Source organism: Chrysoperla carnea, chromosome 3, assembly GCF_905475395.1.
Source record: "Chrysoperla carnea chromosome 3, inChrCarn1.1, whole genome shotgun sequence".
NCBI classification, from domain to species: Eukaryota; Metazoa; Arthropoda; class Insecta; order Neuroptera; family Chrysopidae; genus Chrysoperla; species Chrysoperla carnea.
The window spans coordinates 50,499,198-50,517,748 of record NC_058339.1 but is presented as its reverse complement, the minus strand read 5'-3'; the positions used below and the strand labels follow the sequence as shown (position 1 = coordinate 50,517,748).

The window sequence follows — 18,551 nt, the reverse complement described above, 5'->3', positions numbered from 1 at the left end:
GGGTTTTAGTCAAATGACCCTAAGAGAAACTTGGTGATGAAAAGAAACAAAAATAATCGTTAATATTCGGGTTAAGTTCCATATCTTTTGCGGTATAAAGCTCATATTTTAATTTATATATATATATATATATATATATATGTATTATGTTTAACTTATATTCGAATTGAAGTACATTTCTTTTCATTGTCTAACAAAAGAATATCCTCAGCTAACTAACTAGAAATGATAACCGCTAAATGAGAACTCTGTGTTGGATGAAATATCCAAACATTATGGAAAAAAACTCACTCTTATCTTAAGCCTAGCGAAATTATGTTTGAAAATTTGTTGTTAATTATTTTTGGAGGGCTATGCTGTTTGTAATAAGATGTTTGATGCGGCTTAAATAAAACCATGTTCAAAATATTTATGAAAAGATTAAAACTTAATAAAGAAAAGCTGTTGATTAGAATTAAATATATATATTATTAAGAATCATCGATAAAATAAATAAAATTTACAATGGAAACATAGGGTATAATAACGGTTGAATAAACGTGGACTAGTAAGTAACGATAGACAGTGTTTAAAATAATATATGCTGTTCACTGTGTGAAAGTCGGCATTTACATATTCCAATCACATCCGGTCGAGTTATCGCCACTAGTAATCACCAGAGGCGCTCATGCGAGATATTGTTTCTGCATATACACAAGTGTTGTAGATATATATACTGGTATTGTATAGAAATTTACCTTAACAGATTGTCTGCGTTCGAAGACTTTTCAAATAAAGCTTGTTTTGTTTTTTTCCTATTTAAAAATATATAGAATTGGTTATTTTTGAAAATACATATCACTACTTTGATTTTTATTTTATTTACGAGTAAATGAATTATTATACTTCAAATGTAATTATTATTCATCAAAATATTATTATACCGTGAACGTGAGGAAATAGTTCTCTATGCATTTTTGGAATTATGGCAGGGTTTCCATTTTTATCAGATTTATTGTTTTTAAAATTAGGTTTACAATAGTAAGTATTTCAGTGGACTAACTTCAAAATAACCAAATGCTAGTGCATGAAAATTATTATTTATTTCTCTACATTATCCACTGTTATTTCTCAACAATATCCATTTCTAAGCAATATCAACTGATAAAAACTTTACCCATCCGCTTCACAAGAATATTCCAACTTTATTAACAAATACCACTAAACAATAATCTCGTTTGCCCTTTGATTCCCTCATTTAAACTTGTTTGTTTTAACAACCCTTGAAACTTCCTTTACTTGGTCATCGATTAAGCCCCATAACCCTGAAACGAACAAAACAAAATTCCCCTTTGCCTTTTGTTTCTTCTCATCTTTAAGTCTTTTTGACTTGATTATCTCTTGAACCCCCTTTATCTGTTTCTGCTGCTTTTACCTGATCCTGTGCTGTGGCACCTTCACATGAACCTCTCTCGAGCTCCCATTACCCGATCCTTCCTTAAGTACTCCTGATCTGAAACGGAAAAAAAAAAACAGCGAAAATCATCACATAAGTTTTGCCTTTGACTCCGCTTTAAGTCCGTTTAGCTTGGCCACCTTTAGCGCTTTGTTTACCTGAACATTTTTTTATCTCCTTCACTTCAGATAAACTGCAGAAAATTATACAGGATAATTTTTCTTAAAGACGCTATGGCGCTGGTGTTTAGCACATATTTGCCACATATTAGAAGGGAGCTTATTTTTTTACAAGCCACCACTTCTAGATAACAGGTTGGCTGATAAGTCCCCGGTCTGACACATAGATGGCGTCGCTAGTATTAAATGCATATTATTTTTATATAGTACCAACCTTCAAATGATTCGTGTCAAAATTTGACGTCTGTAAGTCAATTAGTTTGTGAGATAGAGCGTCTTTTGTGAAGCAACTTTTGTTATTGTGAAAAAAATGGAAAAAATGGAATTTCGTGTTTTGATAAAATACTGTTTTCTGAAGGGAAAAAATACAGTGGAAGCAAAAACTTGGCTTGATAATGAGTTTCCGGACTCTGTATTTTTTCCCTTCAGAAAACAGTATTTTATCAAAACACGAAATTCCATTTTTTCCATTTTTTTCACAATAACAAAAGTTGCTTCACAAAAGACGCTCTATCTCACAAACTAATTGACTTACAGACGTCAAATTTTGACACGAATCATTTGAAGGTTGGTACTATATAAAAATAATATGCATTTAATACTAGCGACGCCATCTATGTGTCAGACCGGGGACTTATCAGCCAACCTATTAAGCATTCATCCCTCCAATTGAAGGCATTGATATGAAAAACAACGTTAAAAAAACTTATTGTATGTTCCAAAATTGTAAGATTGATGTGTACATGTATTTTTTTCTAATTAGAGGAAAGTAGCTATAATCGTGCTCCATAACTTTAAAGAGCCAGTTCATCAATTTTATTAACTTAAATAAAAATTAAATAATTTTCAATTTGATATATTTATTTTTAAGGCTTTAATCAGTTAGGTATTTATGATTTGTAAATTAAAAAAAAAGCTTGAATACATTTTTTATTCATATGATTATTGACATGTTAAACATTTTTATATTTAAATATATTTATATAAAAAAAATACTTTCATTAATATTAAATAGCATACTAAACACAACAATATTATATGCAAATGTTTTGCATATTAAAACAACAGTTGGATAGATCTATCAGAATATGTAAACCCTATTTATAACCGTTACACCCATATTTTTGGTTTACCCTCTAAAATATTTTTATAGAATACAACAAAAAAAAAAAAGCAATTATTACTTTAAAAAAATATTTTTTTAATATATTAATATGTATTTCAACATAAATATTTTGGTTATTTTTCGTTAATAAATTTTATATATACGATTATATTCAATTCTATAAGTCTTCAGTACCGACATTCAATCTCCTATGCTGTAGAAAGTATTGAAAGTTTAGCATTTAGTGAAGGTGACTTTTACAATATGACCAGATTTTTATGGTTTTTTTATGTTATGTCTTGCTAACTTGAGCTAATATTTTAATAGATATGCATTGTCAAGAATGCAAGCATAGCAGATTTTTTAAATACCATGAATCAAGATCGTCAACTTCGACATAAACATAATAACTATTCACACTTGTTGTACAGAAACATAACTGACTATTTACACTAAAGACAATTCTAAATGACTATTTACATTAATTCAGTAATATACTGGAATTATCTTGAGCGTAAATCATCTAAAAACAAAATACACTCTAAAGATTACCGTGGACGTAGATGTTAGTATCTTTGATTTTTTTGTAGTAATTTGATGATAAATTTAATATATATTCGAATGAAAGAGATACATTTTAATGAAAATATGATCAAAGAGCATTATTATTCAAAGCGTATAGGACATATATTATAATACGTTCATATGCATTAATATAATCTATTCACTTCGTGTCTGTCGAGATGCGAATTTTTTTAAATTGATAGTATTTCGGTGATTGAGTTGTATGTCAGTTGTATGTAAGGACAATAAGTTCATAGCACAAAGAGTTGAAAGTCGTAGAAAAATATCCAGACATAAATTAAAGGATTTCGTATTCCTTCAGGAATGTTCCGTATTAGCCATGATGTCACATGAAAATGACTGTTTTTATACTATGCCATGAAAAAATATTCTGATCTAACTAAACATAATGCACGCACTTATTGGGTTGACTAACAAATCAGAAGTATATAATTCATACAGTAACAAGTGAAAACAAACAATTGACTGAGTTAATTGTTGAAATACCATACATAGTCAGTGTTTATTTCTTTATCACATTACACATACAAACATGTGACACATATATAACTGATAATCAAGTATAGTACATATTATAAAATTTCCGCCTAATTGGCGCCCTCACGGGTAAACAGTGATGTTTACGAAAAGATGTTTCAAACAAAAGTTGTTTTTTGATAAGGAACATTTTTTACATTTAAACTTTTGTTCTATCTCTAACGGCTTACAAGATGGGTCCTACGGACCCAAGACCCAATTGACCTATGATGCTCATTTACGAACTTGACCTCACTTTTTACGTCCTGAGTACGCTGTAAAAATTTCAGCTCGATATCTTTTTTCGTTTTTGAGTTATCGTATCCACAGACGGACGGACGGACAGGCGGGCGGACGGACGGACAACCGGAAATGGACTAATTAGGTGATTTTATGAACACCTATGACAAAATTTTTTTCCTAGCATCATTATTTTTAAGCGTTACAAACTTGGGACTAAACTTAATATAACTATGTATATTTCATATATACATGGTATAAAAACTAAAAGTAGCTACATAAAATTAAATTCTTTAAAGAATCAGACAAGTATTTGACTAATAAAATTACTACCTTAAATTTTCAGAAAAACATCTTGTAAATAGGAAAAGTAAGCGCTACATTTTAATGTACCAAGGTACGAAAGCAATATGGTTCCTACCGGGTGTCCCACGACACTTCTTGCTCTTTCTGAATGTCTTAAACGTTTTTGTCAGTTCCTAATTTGTAATTAACCATGAACGTAAAAACGTTATTGATAATGTAGTGTTGTATCAAAAAAGCTGCACTTAATATACAAAAATGATAAATGTTTTAATGCATCCTCAACGTTTGAAAATTCCCTGTCTATATAGAATACACATCAAACATTTAATTTAAACCCCCTTAATACATGTGTATTAAATGTAATACGAAAAGCACAAATATATTTTTTCAGAATTTTTTTTTATTTCTCATTCTAAATATTTTTTTTTTCGATCACAAACAACCCCTCTTTTAACAATAATGCTGTTGTTGTTCGGATGGTACATGTCCATTCTTCATCGTACGAGGAGATACTGACCAATTTTTTTTATATCACAAAACATTTCACTTTATTGAAAAATGAGAAACGATTTCTTGGCGAGTTGGATGAGATGATCTCGAGGGAACAATCTAAACCCCACAACAGGCACATGGTGTAGGTTTGTATTGTATATACATTTCACACACAGGATAACACACAGGAATATGTATTATAGATAAAATTTTACTGACCATATCCTTTGGATATTTTTATATAAAATATACAATATGAAACCGGAATTTAGAAATTTTTATTGTTATTTGACTTTCAATTGGTTGCTATTTCGATAAATTGTACAAAAATAAAAATAAAATCGTATTATATTATTTCTTATATGTTATTCTGTTTGTATCTATTATATTTTTAAATATTCATTCTTCTTTCGAAATCTTTATGACTTGGAAGTGTAGTCTTTATTTTGGTTCACTGTTGACATTAATGATACCGTGATAGACGAAAGAAACAACAGGATACTAGAATACTTCAACGAGAGACGAGGGGGTGATAAGAATCCTGATTTTCGATAAATATTCGAGAGGCAAGCAACAGATTTTCCATCTAACTTTTATATTTTATATCACGCTATAAAAATTTCAGCTTGATTTCTCTTTTCGTTTTTGAGTTATCGTGTTGACAGACAGACAGACGGACACAGAGACGGACAGACAACCGGAAATGGGCTAATTAGGTGATTTTATGAACAACACCTATATCAAAATTTTTTTCGTACTCTCAATATTTTTAAGCGTTACAAACTTGGGACTAAACTTAATATTCGTATGCTCTTATAAAATATATACAATGTCGTCAATTTATATACTAAAAAAAGCTTCTTCCAAGATTTTTAACGAATTATCAAAAACGAATTCGTAAATTTCAGTTAAGAGATTCTCAATTCTATAAAATTTGCATTTAAAATGTAAAAAATATTTATCATAGAATAAATTTAAAAAGTAAAAAGACTTATGACTATATCAATATCATACATATTTCTTTCATCCATATGTAAGTAAGTAACAACATCAGTATCAGATGTTGACCATTTGCCTTTTTTTCCGTAGATATCCATTTCCCCAACCCATTTATGTATGTACCTATATATCTATGTACTATATCGGTTGCGTATATAAGTTTTGTTTTGTGAATTTTGATGTATCTTCATAGTATCTTTATATATAAAATATTAACTTTATAATAGAAAATGATTGTTTTCAACCAGAAAATCGAAATCGTAGAAGATATTTTCACTTTAAGCGTGTATAATATTAATGATTTATATTATTTGAAAGATACTGATTAATAATTCAGATTAAATTAAGTCGCCACCGTGAAATATGTAACAAACAATTTTTGTGCTTCAAAAAGTTTTTGCTTCTGTATGCAAAGTCTTTGATTACCTACATAATAGAAAGAGAAATTGCAAGAAAATTGTAAGCCTCGAAAGGTTGATATAGTATATTACACTACAAGGGCAAAAAGTTTGAGATTCTTTCTGTTCGCTCTCAAACTTTTTGCCTGCGTGATCTTTACTAATTTTCTTTATTTTCGGCCGAAAGAACGTACATGTTTGTTTCTGTTGGGAGACCGAAAGCTCCATATTTATGCTTTGGTACTAGAGCATAAATGTCGGACATCCTGACGCTCAACAGAAGCAGGTTCGTACTTTCGGCCGTGGATAAAGAAAAATCGTTTTATTTTTTCCTAATTTTTTTAGAATTGAACCCCAATTTCAAGACTTACTTCCTTCGAGATTTGCAAATTTTTTGACAATTATTTTCGTATTTCTCTTTTTAAGAAGTTAAAAAAATTAAGCTATGTTCGTACATTTTCACCACTGATCGGTATTTTTCACTTCTCAGATAGGTAACTACAGGGTGGACCATTTTAATCCATTATGGCTAAAAGCTCGTTTTGTAAATAATCAATAATCAAATAACTTGAGCGAAAGTTGCAGAGTTCGATGGGGAATATCATGTGCTGACTTCAGTTTGTACCTAGTTCTCCGGGTAGCTTTAGTAGTCAATTTAGATCCTAAAAGGTAAGAGATAGAATAACACTTGAAATTAGAAACTTGACCCTCATAAAAACAAATATTATTTTTTATTTGTCATAAGAAACCATTGTTTTAAAAAGAGTAACTATAATCTTCGTTGACTTCCCGCCGCTTCCACTATTTTATTACAAAAATATTTTCACTACCCACATGTAGTAACTGCTGTCAAAATCTTTATCAAGTTTCACCAAAACCGTGAGTCAGGATGGGAATAGTGAAGAAGTATACGTACAAATACAGTCGAGGAAAAAAAATGGAACAAAAAAAAAATGAATATGAAAGTCTGCCGTACAATGCAAAGATAACCTCTTTAAGAGTAAAAGTTACATCTGTTGGAGCGAAATGTAATTGGCTTTGTGTAAGTTAACAAATTAAGAGAACAGCTAAGAAACCAGTGGAAATTGAAAAATTTCGAAGCGAATTGTTTCGAAAGTAATTGGTTTTATTTCTAGAGATCGCACTCATCAAAGCTTGTTTTTCCTTCGTTCTTTTTCTGACCAACGGATATTGTATAACTAAACACTGACTATTGTATTATATAAAGTAGTAAGATGTCCAACTACGAATATTTATCTGCAAACGATTGACTCTTGACACTAAAAAGCTTATTCATACTTATCGTTGGATTTCTGTTTACATCTTTATATATATATTTTATATAAATGTTTCTTACAAGAAGAAGGAAATATGAATTACCAATATTTTATTTTATAGTTTCCTTTTATTTTTAACTTTACATCTATGTTTCTCTCTTATTCTTGTTTTTTATTGTATATGGTGAAAATGAGTTACATAAAATAGATTACATAAGTAATGTAGCAAAAAAGCTAATAGAATCGTCCTAGAATAAATGTAATTGATTTATTTAAGATGAAATGAACGTAGCCAATCGACTTTTTGATGTTTTTATAAAGTAAGATACAGTAGAATCTCGATAACTTAAACCTCGGTAACATAAAAACCTCTGTTACTTCAAAAAATACTATGTTCCCTTCCCATCAGAGCCGAAAACCTCTATAACTTAAAAGACGCAACCTCTATAACTTAAATAAATAATCTCTGTATAGGCCCTCAGTAACTACATAGAAACATGTACATACCTCTATATTAACTAGGGTACATAGAAACATGTACATACCTCTATATTAACCTTTACCTAACATAGACACTTGATAACTTAAAACCTCTATAACTTAAAATATTTTGTGTTTCCCTTGGACTTTAACTTATCGAGATTCTACTGTATTATGTCTAATTTTGAGATACCAAAATTGTAAATAGGAATAGCATTTCTATAGTATTTCCAATGTCTTTAAATTTCCCTGAGGACTATTGTGATTTTCTTAATGTATTTTACCACCTTTTCTGCTATTCGAGATCTCAATTATTTTGAAAGTTTTAGTATCTACTCCACTGCTTATACCATTCACTCTACCAGAGTTATTAATTAAAATAACTTTTGTTGTGGCGGATGGAGTCAAACCCGTTACTCTAAGCCATGCATATTGGCTCTTGGTTTACAAATGATGGTTTATGAGGGATGGAACAGAGCAGGGTGCTATTTTAAATTTATTAAACTACATAACAAGTATTTCAGGATCCTTGTAAAATGCGTGATATAATACTTGAAATGCGTGATAAGCTTTCTGCTTGATTAGGTACTTTTCTAACGCCGATTAACTCTCTTTTCAACTTTTCGAGCCCGTGAGGAACAGTACTGTTACGAGACGGTAATTATCTCATTTCCATCGCTTGCACGCTTTCATACTTTCGATTGGAACCCACGTTTAAAACATGATAAATTGCTTATCCCTTAAAATCAGACACTTATTTCAATTTTATTTCCAGTTGCAACCGAGTTTCCTTAAGTTTTCTGTTCTATCAAAGGCTTTGAACAATATATTACCCTGATAAGCAAAGGTTTCCTGATAATCAGGTTTCCTGATAATCAAAATTCAATCGGAGGAATAAGTTGATTCTAAGACGGTCGGATTTTAGATATTTTTTGTCCTTCAAATGAGTAGGGATGAAGTATGCCTGGCTGTATAAAGCGGTTTATTGTGTTTAATAGTGCGCATTTTAACTATGTAAATTATAATTACCAGATAGCTTTGCCGTTGCTAATACCACGCCTGATATTATTTTAATAACTAATTAAAAAATAAACGTTTTCAAATTATCTTTTAACTCTAATTTTCCAGACAGAAATTCCACTGTTTTACTATAACGCTCTCAGATGCGAGACACACTTCATTCATATCTAAGTTTCATAAAGAGAAGAAAAATCCGTAATTCAGTTGTCTGAAAATAAACTCTCGAAAACTTTGCCAGCCCTCGCAACAAAAAAATGAGAAACCTTGACCCATAATCGTCTTATGTTCCATTATGGTATATTATAAAATTGCTCTTAATCAAATTAGATTTTAATGTTCTCATAAATATCATATATTGGGTATTTAAAAACTAGTTGTACGTACGAAATTTTTCAATAAATATAAAAAACCTATCAATAACCTGATTAAAATTGTAGACAATAAAGAAACGATATCGATAAGTATTGTTGACAGCTGACAGGCGCTTGAAAGATTGTAGGATAACTAAATGACGCATTATATACAGATGGATCGTATAATATGTTTATGTACACATTCACTTCAATCAGAAAAAAAAATTTGGTGGGTATGTATATGAGAAAGCCATAAAGGTCAGTCATACTTATTAATTATCTATCATGATTTCTAGAAAGAATTTGAAAAAACCAAACACGTTATGTCAAATATCTGGTGATAAAGTTTGCTTTAAAATGTCAAAAATAGATAAAAATGAAGCAAAAGTACGCTCGTTTGTCATCTAGATTTGTTGTGATGATTGAAAATCATGAGAAAAATGAATGAAATAAAATGAAATTCAATGAAACTTATCGTCACAAAAAGTTGATAGATTTGTCGCAGCCAGTTGATAGATTTGATTTTTATTTGTGTGATATCATTCTCTAGAAACCCTTAGTAAATTGTTTTTTAATCACAATGTTAAACGAAAAGTTAGTTATTTTCTGATGGAGATTACTCACTTCGAAAAAATTTCACAGTCTAGCTGAGGCTTGGGAACAAGCATTAATTTTTTGTAATTTAGAAATGAATAAAAATTGCTGCACTTCAACTTTCGTTCTTTTAGACAAAAAACCCAAAGAGTAACCACCTTTACGATAATCCAATCGGATCGATGGCTTATTAAAATTATATAAAAATTTCGTAATGCACATGATCGACAAATGATCGATATTATTTCTTAACAATTATCAACTTTTTTTACGAGTAAAAATTAATTATCCGAGCTTGTATATACGTCTGATTTAAGGAAACCGTTCGATATTTTTTAAATATAAGTCTCCCTACAAAGGCACAATACTTACCAACATGTTTCCCATGTTTCTTTTTCAGAATAAATTAAAAATTTCCCCAAGCTTGTATTTATTGAAAAACATGGTTATCATTAACGATTTCCAAATTTAAAACGACACGAAAACAGTTCGTTAACACTAAAAGAAGATATAATCAAATTTCAATATAGCTAATACAAATACAATAAATTAGTGACGACCGATGGTACATAGCGAGTCTACCTAGAAACCTTTCCCTAATGTGTGTATGTGTCGAATATTCTACTGATAGTTCAATTGAATGTAACAGCAACCACTCTAATATAAACACCCCCCTATTGAAAACTACCCAAATCTCCAATAAAAAAATAAATAACTTAAAGAAAAAACCACATAAAAGTGATTTTTTTTATTGACTTTGCGATAAAAAAATTTTTTAGATTAAGGTAGTACCAGCATGAAATCACTTTTCGACAGATTTGGCCGAATTTTTTTTCTCGGGTTTATAATAGCTTTATTTATGAATTCCTAAAATTTCATAATTTTTGACCGTTTAGATCGCGAGATATTTAAAGACAAAGTTCGCGATTTTGAGGGTCATGTCCCATTTAAAGCATGTAAAATGTCCGGTCTCTCCAACTATTTTTTATGATATTATTATATATTGAAGAAAAAGTAGAAAAAAATGTTTATACAACAAAATTCTAAAAAAAAAATTTAGAAATTATTTTTCACTTTCGAGATATTAATTTTGACGTAAATTGATCGAAATTGGGACGTTGGCATAATTATTTCCCATTTTAAACGGTCAAAATTTCTGAAACTTTGGGAATTAATAGTAAGCATTATTAAATTCTTAAATTTAATTTTTCGTTAAATTCTGTCGAAAAAAAAATTGTACCATTGCTTTAACATAGAAACTGCAAATACCATGCTGGTACTACCTTAAGTATATAAAGAGTGTTCATAAAATATTAAAGGTGAAATCATTTCAATTTGTGTCAAATCATTTCAATAGCTTTAACAATTGTTGAATGCGGGCCATCACTTATAGATGATACGTTTTAATACAAGCTCTCAGGTATTTCAAGTTCAACTTAGTGTTTATAATTCATTTTTTTATCACTTGCAAAAATTTCCGATGAAAACAAAATATTTGAAAATTATCACAATTGAAAGTATATGCAGAAAAGACGTAAAAAATTCGTTACGAACTAAAATACGTTCGAAGATGTGAAAAGGAATTGAGAATAAAATTCTTAGGTTAAATGCTTAGTGGGTGGATTCTCACGCTAGATAAGCAAACAATCAAATACCACATATTTTCATATATTTATTAAGAAACCAAACGTACATTTGTTTCAAATTTTTGTGTACTTACATTATCGTCCATGGACCCTCTACATTTTAAATAGCTATTCATCATACTACATAACATATGAGGGCGACAGTATACACTTCTATGAATTAAAAAAACCATTACTTTTTTTGATTTAAAAAATAAAAAGATGCCAGAAAATTATACAGAAACCGGGAATCGAACCCAGGTTCTCTACTACTGTTGTTCATAAGCGACTCAACCTGATTACTCACCTTGAAAAAATTTCACGGTCTAGCAAAGGCTTGAGTACAAGTCATCAAGCATTGATTTTTTTGTAATTTAGAAAAGAATAAAAATTCATCAAATTTTCTTTATTAAACTTTAAAAATACCTGGCGCCTACGTTTGAGACAATAAATTTTGATTCATTTTTCGTTAATTTAATATTAAAAGTTAAAAATTATATAATTAAAAAAAAAATTAATTCAAACAATTAATACAATTTATTAATTTTGTTGAAATTTCAAATAAGTATAATTAAACCGGATGAACTCAATCTTGGATATTGTTTTACTTGTGAATATTACCTACTATAGTTAATAAATTATCTGGAATGATCTTAAAAATATAGAATAATTATTATTAGAAAAAAAAGGATTCATGCAATAATAATGAATGTGTGTATATTTCATTTATGACTGTACATCATTTGAGTGTTGAGTTTGTATATTATAATTACAAATCTTTAATTAATATGCTAATCATTTTGCATAATAATTATTATTGCAATATGTTCTGTCACTTTGATGTGTTCAGAACATAACGATGCCATAACACTTTCTTTATAATATGCTCCTATAATTTATAAACCATACCCTTATTATTGACACCTTAGTATAATATGTAATAACTAGACGTTACCCACCCGCTTCATTGGGAAAGTTCAGCTTCATTGGGAAAGTACAAGTTCAAAAACGAGGACTACAACGTTATGGCCTTCACTTATTCGCCCCTTTGTTCTCAATATCATGGGTTTGAATTGAAATTGATTTCATGTAAACGTCTATTCATATAACATAGTCCATGAACGCATCCATACCACAATTTCTGTAGCTTTAAAAATGATTGACGAACAGCTTTCTTAACTCCAAAGTGGCCATTTTACTTTATTAGGAAAAAATTTTATAAAAACCTAAGTTCTTTAGAATAAATTGAGCACATCATGAAATAATAAATATGTTTGAGTAAAAAAATTTTCTCTTGATGTTGAAAAATGTCACATACCACAATGTGGTAAACCCACATGACCATTTATCACGAAAATTAACACATTGTTGTGTATGTGGATTGTAATATGGAGGTGTAGTTGGATCGCGTATTTTTTTTCGGAACATAAGAAAAATATTGCACGAAATTATTTTTTCAAATAAAAATCATATTAATATCTTATACTGATTTGTTTTTATTAAAAATTAAAAATGTGTTAAAATTTTTTAAAACTAAGGCTTAAGTAAGTACAAAATAAAACAACAACTAATTTTAAAAACTAGAATTTATTAGAAATAATTTAACATTTTATATTTTTGGTTTTTCAGACTAATTACTCTTAATAAGAAATATTCGATTGAATATGTGTACGTGAAAATTGTACACCAGGATATGGATTTTTCCTTGATGATTCATTTTCTTTCAAAACTTTTTCATTTGCGTCGTAACATTTCACAACACTCAATATTTGATTGTCAGATGACTTTTCCTTAACAAAACACGTTGTAGCTGATGTCTCATTACAAATTGAACATTGTTCGCCTGTAAAGGATGAGCCTCGTGATGGGTTTCCAGAATTTGGCCGTGTAACAGCCTCAATATCGGCGTCGTCGATTGTTTCTACTTCAACTGAAATAAAATTAGAGAAAATTATATTAGTATTAGATAGAAATTGTTAGTAAGTAATTGGTTAATTTGATAGATATTGTAATAAAAACTTTTGAAGGGCCAAGTTTTTACTGTACTAAAAATTAGAAAATAAATATTTCTTTGAGTAAGTCCTAAATGACTTATTGTAAAAGCCTGAGGCGCTCCGAATCATCCTTGATAGTTTAAGATGTGCAGCTCCTCAGTTTTTACCAATAGTTATCTGTGAGTACATTATTTTTCAATTTTTATAGTACAATAATAGCTTAACCCTTAATAATTATATCTTATTAAAATGAATTATTTCTTATTGCAAATAATTATAAGACTAAACAATGTATGTATATCTGTAAAAAAAATGTATTGATGGACGGGTTTCGACCTGGCGGCTTTCTGAATGAGGAGCGGTCACCATAGAAAAAGAACCATTTCCTCAATGATAATATTATTAATATGTCAAGGTATTATACTATAAAATAAGAGTCTGTGGCGGATATTACGTCTAGAAACCATGCGCTAAACGCGCGATCAGGAACATAGTTCAAAAATACATTTTCATCGAAACTGAAATTGTCAAATTTCAGCTCAATCGGTAAACATACATGCATACATCAAACATACAAACATTACAAGATAAATAAAAGTTTGTAATAAAATTCACTTAAATAATTTCAATTTTATACCGACATTTGCACTACATTGCCAAATGGGAAAATGGTTTAAGAGAAAATCAATTAGTAATTAAAGTCGATACATCAGAAACCTGTCGTTCGATGGCAAAAGCAACCAGATTATAGTGCTTATATCTCGGCTTTGAAGAATAACGATAGCATTTCCGTTCATATTGCGGGTTCTCCCTGTGGATGTATTATCTACTTTATAAATCAATCCATGAGTCTGGATATACTTATTGAGTTATCGATAAACAAATATAACAACAGCGCAAAAATTACTTTAATTAAGTAAATATTAAATATTTTTTTTTGAAGGCAATCGTTTCCATTTTATTTCGTGCGTTTTAATATTTGAATTGCACATGTAATTAAAGTATAGGAAAGTTTATTTATATCAAATTAAACTGACATGCTATACAGAAATGTTTTAACAATTTCAATTGTTTCAATCTTATTAAGTTATTATTTAATAAAAAATAAATAAATTGAAAAAAATTCAGGAAGGTTATGTTTATTAGGTATGCACAAATGAACAAAATAATTTGTATTTTTTTTTATTAATTTAGGAATTTATTGTTAATTAGTCTTTAATTAAAAATAACATGTATTTTTAATTGTTTAAAAACATGGTAAAATAATTCTTAAAGTTTCAAAATAGATATCTACAAGTATGTCCTGCTGGAAATATGATAGGATAAAAAGTGATAATACCCGGTTTAATAACACACTCGAATCGAAAGTTTGAGAGAATATCTAAAATTCCCCGACCCTTTTCAAAACCCATTTTAAGATCAAAGTAAAATTCAATTTTAAGAAAAACATTTCAATTCGTATATTTCGAAATAAACTTGAATGAAAATTATCGAACTTCTCTAGAATTGTTGTTTGCAGTAATTTTAACAATTGATTTGAATGGCCTTAGGATCTATTAACATACCAATCTCAAAAAAAAAAGCAAAACTTTTAAATTTCAAAATTTTTACACATTCGATTTAGAGCGTGACAGTTAAGTTGTACAACTTAAGTTAGCAATTATCTTTCACGTTGCTGGGAAATTTTAACAGACACTACCGCAATAAAGATTTTACACATCTCATGACGAGTCAGTGAAATATATTTAGAGATAACAACTAACTCATATAGTAACCAGGCACTTTCAGTTTTGTATTGACATAAAAAGCGCTGTAGAATCAGGTCTATAATTCATAAATTAGTTTGGTCAATTTTTTAAAAACTAGTCAATTCTATAATTTTATTTTTTCTTCACTAATTATATCTTTGTATAATTTTTAACAGATAAACATAAATAATAATCGTTTATAATTTTTACACATATAGTATAATTACCTATCTATTTAATTATACTACTATTCATTAATATAATTGCTATTACATGTTATATTTTATTTTATTTTATTCAATAGAAAATTATTTGAAATGTTATTATTTATGAATACGGAAAATAGAAAAAAAACATCCTTGAAAATTATAATTTCAAAAATGACAACATTATTAACAAGAGTAGTTCTTTTGTGTAGAAAATATTAATGTAAATTATTTTTAATTAAATTTTAAGAGATTCTAGAATATTTCATTACTGTTACACTCATAGAATATTTCATTACTGTTACAGGACATTATGTTTATTATAAATGCGATTAAAAATTATTGTAAAAATTACTGTTTGAAATAAAATATTGTAATTAAGAATCTAGTCCTGGATTAGTATTTTCAATAGTAACTCCCGAATAAAAAGAGCGGTGCTATAAGTTAAACGTGCCTACATCTGTGCAGCTATGTATCTGTGTGTCTATCTGTCGCATCATAGCTGCCAGACGAATGAACCGATTTTGATTTTTGTTTTTTTGAAAGGTAATGTCATCAAGTGTTTTCTTAGCTATGTTTCAAGTGGGAATTTAGGGTTCCGTAAGCGAATTCATTAGACAATAGGTGATTATCTTCAAATTGAGTAATTTAAGTTGAGTAATTTATCCTAAAACATAGCTAAGAACACTCTCGATAAATTTGACTTCATTTCAACCAAAATCATTGGTTTAGCAGCTATGATGCAACAAACGAATGGATCATACCTGATTTTGTTGGAGGTTAGTTTAGTACTAATAAAAGAAAAACGATTAAAAACGATACGAAGTGAACTGTAAAAAAATGTGATATGCACACCATATCACTTTCTTGTATGCTCAGAACGTAGTCATTTTCAAAGAAAATAAAAATTAACATTTCTATTAAAATCAGAAAATTGAAAATTTTCTATTCGAGCTGCGTACATACCATATTGGCATGCGTACGTTCCACCGAAAATGATCAAAATGGATTCGGGGATGCAATAATAGATATATCCATTGAAAGCCAATTTTTTCTTACAATACTTTGTATAAGGAAGTAAATATATCGTAATAAATCCATAGTCTTTGCATTTTTGCTTTTCACAATATGCAATTTTAGATTTTTAGGGAAAGGGACAAAAGGGTTGTTATAATGAAATTGAGCTTTGAGTTCATTAACATGAACTTAAAGCTGTGTAATTTTTCATTCACTAAATTGCCCATGGGCTAGGCAGTAATAAGCAGTTTTTACGATTGTACAAACTCCTTATGAATACAGTAAAACCTCGATAAGTAAAAAACCAAGGAAATAGTTAAATAATTTGAGTTGTCGAGTTTTTAACGTAGGTACTAAGTGTTTATATTAAATTATGAATAAAAATATGGATGCTTTAAATGATTGAGGTTGTCGCCAAAATATTACTTGAAGCAAGTGAGGTTAAATTCCGAAATTCCCGCTAAATTCTTTAATCAATTAATAATTGGATTGAAGTCTAAATGATTTGAGTTAATAAATCTATTTCAAGTTATTTTGGTCTTTGTTGGGGTTGAGTGTGGTCTTTTGGAGTTAGAGCTCAATTTTTGTGTCGCGAATCTTTAAATATGGGATTTCAATAATTTTGCTCGTCAATGAATCGAAAAATCAAATCTAATCGAAAATCAAGCGGAGTGATGACTTCAAAACTGCATCCTCAAGAGAAGCAATATTTAGGTAATGCACGAGGCATTATTTGGTTAAAAATATCATATTTATTAACATAATCATGTAGCAAAAATTTAAGTAGCTAATTTTTTAAGATTAATTAAGTGCTTATTGAATTAAGATTTTTTAAGTGCTTATTGAAGGTTTAGACTATAAATTTGTTAACCCTTTATGAATAGGTAATACCTCAATCGAAACGAAAAGATCAAAATTACTCGGCATAGCACAAAAATTCCTGGCTCAATATAATGAAAAGTAGAAGTTTTCAGGATCTCAAAACTACGCAAATGATCGAAAATTGAATCTATGGTTTTTTTCTTTTATATTTACGAGACTGTCATCAAATCGGCTTTGCCGAAATATTAATGAAAACAATCATAAATTAAAGTTACGTACGATTGTTTTAGATTTGTTTTTCTATTCTGGTTCTGATCTAGACGCTTTTTTATGAACGAAATATAGGTAAACGTAAATTGTATAGCAGTAAAAAGTTATTAGAAAGAATACCAATTAAACTAGATGCGTTCAGGTTCATTCCCGATTCATTTTTGGGATTATTAATTTAATTATTAGTTAAATTATTAAAAAAAATAAATTTTTACTCACAATTTTCAGCATCATTTTTTTGACTTAATACTGAAGTAAATAAACAAAGGCAAAGTACACTAACCACTAATCGATACATATTTATATTAATACCGTTTAAATTGATTATTAAAAAAAATACAATAATTAAAAATCAATAATAGAAAAATCAATTATCCTTTAAAGAGTAAAGAATGCTTGTTACTTTCTAGAAATATTCAGAATGAATAAAATGAGTAAACTGCTGCGAGAGACTATAGATAAAATATGTTTGCAATTTTTATTTATATAATTATTTATATACTATTTACAATATAATGTATAAATGGATAATTTTTTTTTATTTATTTAAAATGATGAAGGTCACATAATAAATATTATTATTTTTTAAAATTGCATAATATAATCATTTAATAACATGAGTTTATCAATAATGCAGAGCGTCTTTTTTTCGTTTTATACCTTGTCTATATGAAATATATCAGAGTATATTGAGATTAGTTCTAAAGTTGTAACGCTTACAAATATTGATGCTATAAACAAAGTTTTGGTATTCGTTGGGCGCGTAGTCATGGTAGGGACAATCAAATTGACGACAGTTCTTCCAGTGGATAATTTGTGCGTTATAAAGGGGGCTGTTATGACTAATTTTCAATTCTTTACATGTAAATGGATAGTTAATGTCAAATTAA

The 18,551-nt window shown here is 28.9% G+C and overlaps 1 protein-coding gene across 1 annotated transcript; it reads right to left on the bottom strand.

Annotated features, from left to right (window-relative positions):
* Positions 1–13,204: 13,204 nt before the first annotated feature.
* LOC123294964 lies at positions 13,205–18,120 on the bottom strand. The gene is made up of 2 exons (XM_044876154.1): positions 17,881–18,120; positions 13,205–13,534 (listed from the first exon to the last, which is right to left on the bottom strand). The coding sequence occupies exons 1-2, from the start codon at positions 17,957–17,959 to the stop codon at positions 13,245–13,247; spliced, it is 369 nt and encodes a 122-aa protein (XP_044732089.1). The 5' UTR covers positions 17,960–18,120; the 3' UTR covers positions 13,205–13,244.
* Positions 18,121–18,551: the final 431 nt, after the last annotated feature.